General features: G+C 39.1%; 1 protein-coding gene across 1 annotated transcript; it reads left to right on the forward strand.

Moving 5' to 3' along the window:
* The first annotated feature begins 725 nt into the window (after positions 1-725).
* On the forward strand, positions 726-3,408 carry s100a1 (S100 calcium binding protein A1). Its single transcript, XM_041986901.1, has 3 exons — positions 726-848; positions 2,151-2,300; positions 3,064-3,408. The coding sequence occupies exons 2-3, from the start codon at positions 2,160-2,162 to the stop codon at positions 3,241-3,243; spliced, it is 321 nt and encodes a 106-aa protein (XP_041842835.1). The 5' UTR covers positions 726-848; positions 2,151-2,159; the 3' UTR covers positions 3,244-3,408.
* Positions 3,409-11,644: the final 8,236 nt, after the last annotated feature.

An 11,644-nucleotide genomic window follows, 5' to 3' on the forward strand; every position in this document is an offset into this window, starting at 1 on the left:
GTGGTGTTCTGCTGCTAGGCCAGCTTTTTCTAGGTTCAACTTGCTGTACATTCAGAAATGGTATCCTTGGTTAACAATGAGTGGTTATTCAAGTGCCTTTCTATAATTTCCAGCCTCATCATAAACCTCATGGTTTTGCATTTAAAAAGTAGATTAGCAGTTTCAGAAATATCCAGACCAGCCTATCCAGCACCTGCAACCATGCCATGTTCAAAGTAATTTAAATTCCTGTTCTTCTCCATACTGATGCTCAGTTTGAACTTTACCAAGCCATCTTAACCATGTCTACATCCCAAAATGTATTGAGTTGCTGCCATGTGATTGGTTGTTTATCTGTTTGTTAGGTAATTGAACAGGTGGACCTAATAAAGTAGCTGGTTAGTTCTATAGCTTCTTTTTGTGTAACTTATGTGCATTTTAGGTTTATTTTTTAATGTTATTGCTGTTAATGATTTCCCTCTAACACTTGTTGCAACATTTAAATTCTGTAGATAGGATACAGTTGAATATCATCTTGCACCTGTGCAGGATAAAAATATCCCACTTAGACTCCTTTGACTGACAGCTTAGCTTTTATATCGCCCTAGTTATGTCAATGGTGCTGCAGCACCAGTCTGGATAAAGTGACATCACTTTATTAGGTGATGAAACGTTCGAGTGTGAGTTGTAAAGTGATTGCCATACATGGCCACGCGTCTCACCTGTGCACCAGGTTATGCTGCCGCTGCCCAAAGGGAGGCGTCTATCTGACTGGTTTGTTTGCGCACAGGTGACAGCAGCCCATATAACTGATGAAATCCAAGCTGAGCTGAATCCATTTCCACCAGCACGTTAGCGTCACTGGCCAGGTGAGTTTTCGCTGTTACTTTTGTTAGTTTCGTATGTCACGGCGTCTGGAGCCATTCCCCAAAATACTGCTCGTGCGTGCAGGCGTGGCGCCACAGTTAATTAATACCAGACATGGATTTGACATCTAAATGATTTTAATTAGCACTCTGAATGCCTCGTGCAGTTAATCAATGCCAAATAACAATCGTCGAGAATAATTAGGGGGGATTTGGAATAATTCAGCGTAGTGTTACATTTTATATTCTTAGACAGTGGATATTAACACATCCTCCTCCATTCAGGTGTCTGTATGTTACTGATGCATCTATCGCTGTGTAGGCTAAAAAAGAATCATGAAACGGTCTAAATGATTAAATATTACCAACCTCTTTGGAGATAATCCTCTGCCTTAAGGCATCAGGTTGTTCATGTAATGCAAAACACAATTTAAATTCTTTTTATGTAAAAGCTGCCCTCCGGGGGGGTCTGGCCTTTGTCCTCTACTGGTTCATGCAGGTGGGAGGTGTATGCTCTCCTGTATCTGCTTCTCGGGTATCAGAGAGTGAAGGGCAGGTGTAAGGTTAGACATTTAAACTGTTTGACTTTGGTTATCATTCCTGACAGTGGTAGGCATGCAGTCTGTTTGCGTGGTTTGAAACTCTATAACCGAGTTTTTGGATCTTGATTGGAAAGTTACTTCTGTCTCTCCTTGCTTTCAATATCCATGCATAAACAAGCCTTCTAGCTTATGGCTACAGCGAGTAGTACTGAGCTAATTGTCAAACTATTTGCACAAAAGCAAAGCAGCTGTTGTGTACAGCACTCCAGTAATTTTTCATTGTGGCCTACATTTTGTGGTTCTGTAATATTGGATGTTGACATAGTCCGCTCTTAAAATATTGTTCAAAGATCAATTCCAAAACTCACATCTGATGCTTGGCCTTGTGAGTTGTTGCCATGTGTCATGAACGCTTTCAACAACTATGACAGCCTGCTGGAACTGTAATGAACTGAAGTTGTGAAAGTGAAAATAAATTATTGAAAGACATTGCTCTTGGACTCCCTTTTTTTTTTTTTTTTTTTTTTTTTTTTTTTTTTTTTTTAATTGAAATGTTTCCCAGCTATCATGATATGAAAAATCTGTTTAAATTTAAGCATAATGTGAACCACCAAAGGGCATCTTTAAGTGGAATCTACCAAATAGGAGTTGAAGGGGAGCATTGGTGTCATGCATATTTCCATACAATTTTAAGGAGTTCAGTCAGCTCTATTATTTCTTTCTCTCTACTTATATATTTTTATTATTTATTTTTTAACTACAGGACAGCAAAATGAGTGCCAATCTGCAAGGAGCTATGGAGGACCTCATCAAAGTGTTCTACCGATACTCTGGGAAAGAGGGAGACAAGTACAAGCTTAACAAAAAGGAGCTAAAGAACATGTTGCAGGAGGAACTTTCTGATTTCCTCTCAGTGAGTGAATAACCTGATTTTTTTTTTTTCTTCTTTTTTTAATCCTCTAAACATTGTTGCATTTAAGAGTCCTCGAGTTGAACGTGTAACACAGTATTAATACTACAGTGTGGAGAAAATTGGAGGAAAAGACAGGTTTTATGTGGCCAAAGTAATTACAAGATTCCAGTGGGATAAAGGCTGCAGTGTTTAACTCCATGAAGGTAAAAGGTGCACAGCCTAAATCTGTCAAAAAAATTATTTTCCACAGAAACAGGCAGCTTGATTCCACATGGGTTTCAGTTTAACGAAACTGTCATTTCTGACATGCTGTAGGTTTTCTTTGAGATTTCATTATTGTATCTAATAACTTTTTCAGTATAGACTATAAATGACAGATCATTTCCAGCTGCCACTTAAGACAGTTAAACCTTTTTATAGCTAGTAAAAAAAAAAAAAAAAAAGCTGCTTTAGATGAAAAAGGAGAAAAATGTTTAAACTTTTTTTTTTTAAATGAAGATTTGAATTATCAAATGGTCTGCAGTTATTGCTTCCTTCTCCCCTCCTGCTTTTGAAGAATGTCCAGGTCAGCATTTATTTCTCACTCCACTGCAGTAATGGGATTATGTGTTGCCATGGTGACTTTTAGCATTGTAGCTTGATTTTTTTTTATTTATTTTTTTGGCCCTAATTATGGGAAAGGGGGTCAGCTCTGTACAGACACTTGCTTTTCTTTTGTGTGCTTGTGAAACAAATTCCTTTTTTGCAATTCTTGTGTTTTCAGGGCTCCAGTGACTCGGGCTCCGGTGACTCGGGTATGGTTGAGAAGATTTTGAATGACCTGGATGAAAATAAGGATGGAGAAGTGGACTTTCAGGAGTTTGTTGTTCTGGTTGCTGCACTGACGGTTGCCTGCAATGAGTTCTTTGTGGATTGTGTTAAAAACGGCAAAAAAGCAGAGTAACGCTTAAGGAAAGAATTGGCGTTTAATACACAGTAATTTAAAATAAACAGCTGTATTTGGGATGTAAAGATTTGAGTTGTTACGAAACATGTGCAACTGTAACTCAATGTTTTATTCATCCTTCAGAGGTCTTCCAACTTAATAAAGATGTAATAAATATATGTATGAACCGTTTCCATAACTGCTGTTTTGGGAAGGGATACTGAACTGCTTCATAACAATTTACAACTACACCTTGAAGAATATGTCCCTTCAGGGCAACACTTTAATTGAACCTAGCAGCCTTAAATCTTTTAGGCAGGCATTGGTGCCCCCCAGTGTTTAATGGAGGTAAAATACAACCTTTGACTCTTTCTGATGCCATGTCATCTTTCTAAGCCAACAGTGGGCTCCAGGAAAAGGTAGTGATTGGCACATTGTTACACTAAGCCTAAAGGACCTCAGTATTTATTTATCTATATATCTCATTCCCAGAAAGAGAACAGAGAAGAAACATTTACTTGCAGTTTGAACTGTTTAAAGGGTTTCATCCTTTTTGTTTTCCCCAACACATTAAGAGCCAAGAGTTTAAGGTTAAATACAGCCATAAGTGGGACTGCACCCAGTGCAGACTGGAAAAACTCTATATTTGCCCATATAAGTCAATTTTATTTATCAAGACCTACTGGTCTTAGACATTTTGTGTCAAGCCTTCTTTGCTTTTATGAAGACACAATGAAATTCTTGTTTCATAGCTCTTGACATACAAATAGCTAAATATATTTGTGTAGTTGTGGGTATCTACTTAAAAGCTGTTTTCTAGGATATACATGGATGTGTATGGTAAAATTAAATTTAAATTTTAAAAGGCAAGTTAGGCAAGTTAGCCTGGACATCAGTGAGTCAGCTAATACACTGCCACTCAATGACGAATAAATTATAAAATTGTGTGTGTATGTGTATATATATATATAAATATTGCAATTGCCAAGTTTGCTTCATTAATGAACAGGACAAAATATTAGCTTTATTTTTATAGAATATAACTTTTATAGAATGGATGGAAATCAACTAAAAAGATTAAAACTAAAGAGCATTGCTGTAGATCTCAAACTAAAATACTGTATGTGGTTAAAAATGCAGCACTGATATATATATATATATATATATATATATATATATATATATATATATATACTATATGTGCAGCATAGCAAATAAAACATGCAGTAAAATGAAAGTGCAGAATGTTGCTAAGTCCCAGTCTTTATGACATGTTGTATGAGTGTGTGGGTTGAGGGAGTTTTAATGTTTCTGAACTATTTTCTAGAAAGAAGCAGTAATAAAAGCCCATTTTATGTACAGTATACTTGAATCCCATAGTTCAACAAGAAAGAAACACACTGATTAATTCTAATATGAATCAATGGAAATGGTTTATTAATCCCTGAGGGAAATTGTGATTATATGGGACAATAGGTGCCAGGGTGGGAGAAGATGAGACAGGAATTTTCAGTCACAGGAATACTCGTCTTGAAGTAGCTGCATCAGTAAAATTTCCAACATGCCCTTAACAGCAAAGCCAAAAGTGTCTGAATCTTTCTGCTTATCTATGATAACATCAGTAATGAGTGAATGTATTTGTAACAGGGGTCAGTTGGTGTATACTTTTAACAATCTAAATAATTATTTAAAGGTCTTAAAAGGATTAAAGAACACTCACATCTTTAGGCCTGTTATTATATATATGGTTAAATTGTTTTCATGTATATTTTCTGGTGCAAAAGACTGAATTATGTTTCATACAAAACCGTCACACATGATAAGTTTAGTAGTTCTTTATGAAACACAATTTCCAAACTAATCCTTCCTTTTAAGACTATAAAATATCATATATTTTCCATTTTTAAAACTGCAAAGTTTCTTTGTTTCTTCTCTTTTTTTTTTTTTTTTTGGTTGTTCAAAACAACAAATTTTTCTCTGATCCATTCGATCCTACCCGAGATTAACAATAGTAAATAAGGCCAAAGACTTAACTTAATAGACAAGGCAAGGCAAGGCAAAGTTGTTTTTATAGTACATTTCATGTACAAAACAATTCAAAGTGCTTTACACAAAACATGAAAACATTACAGCAAGGTGCAGGGAAAAAAAATACAAGTGCATTAGAAAAACAAAGATTAAAAAAGATGAAATTGATTACATAAAAACAGAAAGAAAAAAAAGCTCAGATAAGGAAATAAAGTTTAGATTTCATCGGAAAAGAACCAGCTGCAGATCTGGACTGCTAGTAAGAACTATTGGAAGGCAGCTAAAAACAGGTGGGTCTTCAACCTTGATTTAAATAAACTGAGTGTTGCAGCGGATCTGAGACTTTCTGGGAGTTTGTTCCAGACATGTGGAGCATAGAAGCTGAATGTAGCTTCTCTATGTCTGGTTCTGACTCTGGGGACTGATAAGAAAAATGATCTAGATGACCTAAACCATTCAGAGCTTTATAAACCAGCAGCAGAACTTTAAAGTCTATTCTCTGGCGAACAGATTGGTATATGTACATCATGTTAATTATGAGGAAAATTAGACTGTTGAGCAGCTCTGAAGTAACTGAAAATGGTTTTCTTCACAATTTCAAAGTCTCAAACAGATTTAAGTTTTGTTGCTTTTGGAAAGCAACAATACTGAAGGTGAAATTCTTCAGTAAACTTACCACATTGTTACATGTCTTTTTTTATTAAGATTGCACAGTTTGGATTTAACCTGGAAGTTAAAAGCTGATTTTGGGATAAGAGGCTTTATTGAGGAAGGTTTTGGTTACTGAGGGTATTATTGCATCAGATTAAAGAATTATTAGAAATATTGGTTGATGTTTCCTTTTGACCAGACAGCAAGAATAAACTCTTTATTTTTTAATATTGTACAGTAAATTATTTGAAATCCTAACATGTTATAAATGAAACAACAATTTCTTATAATCATGAGATGACATGTCCTGATAGAGTAGATTACCATGAGTGACCAGTAGGTGGAGACAGAGACTTCATGAAGACCTGCTGAACAACAGTAAAATGTTCTTAAACGTCACTGTTTTGTTTGTACTTATTTTGTGTCATTTCCTGTCATGATCCTTTTAAAGATTTATATAATAGCCAGCCATTTTTTAAAATGATCAAACCTATCATCCTCATCATCATTATCATCAATGCTGCTGCTGTCTAACAGATACATTAAAATCAAAACAGTCATTAGTATAAAGGCAAAAATACATTTATCAGTTTGAGATGTGATAAGACACAACATAAGCACGTTTCTGTCTAGCTGTGGTCTTCATGAATGACATGTTGACATGGGTGATACAGAAGAAAATGAATCAAGCTTAAAAACAGCACAATAGCACCATCTAGGTTTTATTTGATTGAATTTTAAATTTAATCTTTTTGTGCCAATTTATAATTGACAAAATTTGAAAAAGTCTTCTCAAGCCACTTTACAAAGAACACAAACAGATTCAATTCACGAATCACTTTTTTTTTTTATATTTGATCATTATTTCAATACAGTTCATAACAATTGTATCTGTATAATTCCAGCTCTGCTCTGTACAATTTTAGTTATATAGTCTCGGGGAGGTCCATCCTTGATACATTAAATGGTGCGATGGCTGGATAGAGTTTTATACAAAAAACACAAGACTAGAAAAACCGTTTGTTAAAAAAAAAGTAAGTTATATAATAGCATATATATGCATGACGAGTAAAGCGAGCAGAATAAGGGGAGGTGCTCAGTGCACTGTGGATAGTCCCCCATCTATCAAGGTCTACAACAGTATAACAAAATTATTCAGTCAAGCCAATTCTAACTATAGGATTTTATAAACTTTAAATGGAAAAATGTTACTCAGGTCAGTCTGGTTTTACCTAAAAGGAACCTAATAACTGAATGCTCTGCCTCACATACAGATCTTGGAAACTCCAAGAAATGTGATATCAACACAAAATAAACATGTTTCTGTTTAGCTCTTAGATTGCAGGGTAATCCAACAGTAAAATGCTCTATTGGAAAAGTATCACATTTGGAAAACTGAGAAAACTCAGATTTAAAGAATTAGAAAGTAAGGAGAAAAAAAAAACATTTTATTCCAGATTTAATACAGAGCCTGTGACAAGAACCAAAATTAGAAAAATATATGTCACTAGTTCTCATCATAACTCTTGCTGGAGCATTTTGAATTAACTGAAAGCTTCTCTGGTAATTTTGGGATGGCCCAGATAATAAAGAATTGCAGTAGCTAAAGAAGACAAAAGCATGAGCTATAACTCCAAGATTCTTCAATTACAAAAGCAAAAAAAAAAAAAAGAAAAAAAAAGGAAAAAAAAGTGAATAATTTTATGTAACTTCACAATTTTTTTTTTTATCTTAGTATTATGAATAATAAAAGCCTGACAGCTTGTTATTTTTATTTGGAAAGATTTGCTTCACTTTCTGTTATTGTACCTCTCTTACCTTTCTCTTTATGGCTACAGAATCAGTATTTGTGTGTACAGCTGTCTATCCAGACTACAATGAATTATGTTTTGAAGTTGACTTCCTGTTTGTTTCACATTACGTATATTGGATGAGCACCATGTGGAGTCAACCATGATATAAACAGCAGGTTAGCAGGGATTTGAGTGTATTTACAAGTAAGATTGTGCTGTTTCATCAGTAATGAGAGCCACTGAGAAATTCAATATCCTGGTTTCATGTTTGATGGGGTCAGTTGAGGGAAAGTGTTTGCACATGCACATATAAATGTGTGTTCTCCAGCATCACAGCATAATAAAGTCATATTTAAGGGCTACTAACCTATATGTGCAATCAACCATGTGGACAGACAGTGCAAACATATAAAGACCAAATCCAGTAAAATTCACTCATGTATAAGATTGTGTTTATGTGTGTATACACTCATAACCATATATCTTGTTCTTTCGGTCACCACCCACAGCTCGTAACCATAGGTGAGGGTAGAAACGTAGATCGACCGGTAAATCGAGAGCTTTGCCTTTTGGTTCAGCTCCCTCTTCACCACGACAGACCAATGCAGAGTCCGTATCACTGCAGACGCTGCACTGATCCACCAGTTGATCTCCCGCTCTATCCTTTCCTCACTCGTGAACAAGACCCCAACATATGTGAACTCCTCCACTTGAGGCAGGACCTCATTGCTGACCCGGAGAAGGTACTCCACCCTTTTCCAGCCGAGGACCATGGTCTGGGATTTGGAGGTGCTGATTCTCACGGTTGAACGCCTTCTCCAAGTCCACAAAACACATGTAAACTGGTTGAGCGAACTCCCATGCCCCCTCCAAGACCCTGAAGAGAGTGTAGAGCTGGTCCACCGTTCCCCGACCAGGACGAAAACCACACGCTGATCCTCCTCAATCCGAGGATCGACTATCTGATGGACCCTCCTCTCTAGCACCTCTGAATAGACCTTACCAGGGAGGCTGAATAGTGTAATCCTCTGTAGTTGGAGCACACCCTCCGGTCCCCCTTTTTGAAGAGGGAGACCACCACCCCAGTCTGCCAGTCCAGGGGAACTGCCCCGATGTCCACGCAATGCTGCATAGGCATGGCAGCCAAGACAGCCCTACAGCAACCAGAGCCTTAAGGAACTCTGGGCAGACCTCATCCACCCCTGGGGCCCTGCCAGTGAGGAGCTTTTTAACCACCTCAGTGACCTTAGCCCCAGAGATGGGAGAGCCAAGACCAGGGTCCCCAGACTCTGCTTCCTCATCAGAAGATGTGTTGGTGGGATTGAGAAGGTCTTCGAAGTATTCCCTCTACCGCCTCACAACGTCCCGAGTCGAGGTCAGCCGCCCCCATCCCCACTGTACACAGTGTTGATGGACCACGCCTTTGCCCTCCTGAGCTGCTGGACGGTACACCAGAATCTCCTCAAAGCCATCCAGAAGTCATTCTTCATGGCCTCTCCAAACTCCTCCCATGCCTGAGTTTTTGCCTTAGTGACCATCGAAGCTGCGTTCCGCTTAGCCTGCCGATACCCATCAGCTGCCTTTGGGGTTCCACAGGCCAAAAGGGCCTGATAGGACTCCTTCAGCTTAACGGCATCCCTTACTGCTGGTGTCCACCAACAGGTTGGGGGGGTTACCGCCACGACAGGCACCGACAACCTTGCGAAAACAGCTGCGGCTGGCCACCTCAACAATAGAGGAATGGAACACAGCCCACATAGGCTCAATGTCCCCCGCCTCACCTGGGACATGGTTGAAGCTCTGCCAGAGATGGGAGTTGAAATTTTTTCTGACAGGGAACTCCGCCAGAAGTTCCCAGCAGACCCTCACAACACGCTTGGGTCTGCCAGGCCTGACCGGCATCCTCCCCCACCATCTGAGCTTACTCACCACTAGGTGGTGATCAGTTGACAGCTCCGCTGCTCTCTTCACCAGAGTATCTAACCCATAAGTCCAACGATATGACTACAAAGTCGATCACTGGACTACGGCCTACAGTGTCCTGGTGCCAAGTGCAAATATGGACACTCTTATGCCTTAACAACGTGTTCGTTATGGACAATCCATGACAAGCACAGAATACCAACAACAAAACACCACTCGAATTCAGATCAGGGGGGCCATTCCTCCCAATCACGCTCCTCCAGGTCTTGCTGTCATTGCCCACGTGGGCATTGAAGTCCCCCAGCAGAACGAGGGAGTCCCCGGAAGGAGTGCTCTCCAAAAAGAGTGGGTACTTTGAACTGCTGTTTAAGTCAGGACCCGTCCCCCCACCTGAAGGCGGAGGGAGGCTACCCTTTCATCCACCGGGGTAAACCCCAATGTACAGGCACCAAGTCAGGGGGCAATGAGCATGCCTACACCTGCTATATCTAGGTGGAACCTCTCAACCTCATGCACCAGCTCAGGCTCAGAGAGGTGACATTCCTCATCCCTAGAGGGAGCTTCTGCAGCCGAGGATCAGACCGCCAGGGTCCCCGCCTCTGGCAGCCGGCCAGCTCACACTGCACCCAGCCCCCTATGCCCCCTCCTGCAGGTGGTGAGCCCAAGGGAGGGTCTGACTGAGCCCCATGGGAAAAGGCCCGGTCACCTAACACTCGCCTCCGTGCCCCACCTCCAGGCCTGGCTCCAGAGGGGGGCCCTGGTGACCCACTTCTGGGTAAGGGAAACCTGGGTCCATGATTTGTCGTCGTCATCGGGGTGTTTTGAGCCACGCTTCGTCTGGTCCCTCCCTTAGACACCTGCTTGTCATGGGTGACCCTACCAGGGGCATAAAGTCCATGGCAACATAGCCATAGGATCATCTGGACATGCCAACTCCTCCACCATGGTAAGGTGGCAGCTCAGGGAGGAGAATAAAAGTAATATATCATTAAAACGGTGTTTCTATTGGTATCTAATCATTTTTCTAAAATAACTCGTGTTTTTATACTCGTAGAATGAGTCATTTACATTTGCATGCTGTGGGTCCACATACATGGAAGATGCACATTTGTGCCAACTTTTATCTATGGTGTCCCTGAATGGACAAACTATTCTGTGCATGAAGTGAGAACCCCCTGCGCTTTAAAACTGCAGTACCAGCTTTGGTTGGTAATAAGTAATACCTTAAAAGGCACGTAAAATTAGACAGTACAGATATTTACAATGTAGTGCAATTATCGCTGAACCTGAGGCCACTGGATCTGCTTGCAGATGAAAACATGCCTGTGTATGTGAATTTTGGCTACTAACAGCCACCATCGATTTAAAGCTGTGCTTGGCATTTAGAGTAATTTCTATGCCCATATGTCAGTAATTCTTACACATTGTACCTTTAAAGAAGAAAAATAGAATACAATAAAGAGTGAGAAAAAATTATTGTTTCCTTTTTAAATCTTAAGATAAATATAACTCAGATAAAGAAGGAAACACATATCACAACCTGACATTATCTATTAATAACAAAACATGGCTGAACAGTAGAATCAGTGTTGTACTGTATTGCGCACCCTTTATTTACTACAGGTATTTTGAAACAGGAAGATATGAATAAAAAAATCATTTAAATCTATTATAAAATACCACATGCATGTGCTTTTCCATATATCCTTTTAATAACTATTTCTATCTGATATATACAAAGTAAAGCAATTGTCTGTGTACCAGAATCCTCACCAGCAAGTTTAACATGTTTTTCAACAGCTCCTTGTGATAAAATGAACAGCATAGAAAACGTGCAAATCTCTTCATGCTTAAACTGTTAAATGTCAGTGTTAAAACATTTACAATAACAAGAGGAAATGGGAGAGTTTAGAGGAAAACTGTGACCATTTTTAATGACATTGTGAAGAATCATTTTCACTCTTCTGGTGGTTTAGTTGTGTACAAATGTATTTTTATGTGTACATCCATCTGTTTGCATTTAG

This window comes from Melanotaenia boesemani, chromosome 6, assembly GCF_017639745.1.
Source record: "Melanotaenia boesemani isolate fMelBoe1 chromosome 6, fMelBoe1.pri, whole genome shotgun sequence".
Lineage (NCBI taxonomy): Eukaryota > Metazoa > Chordata > Actinopteri > Atheriniformes > Melanotaeniidae > Melanotaenia > Melanotaenia boesemani.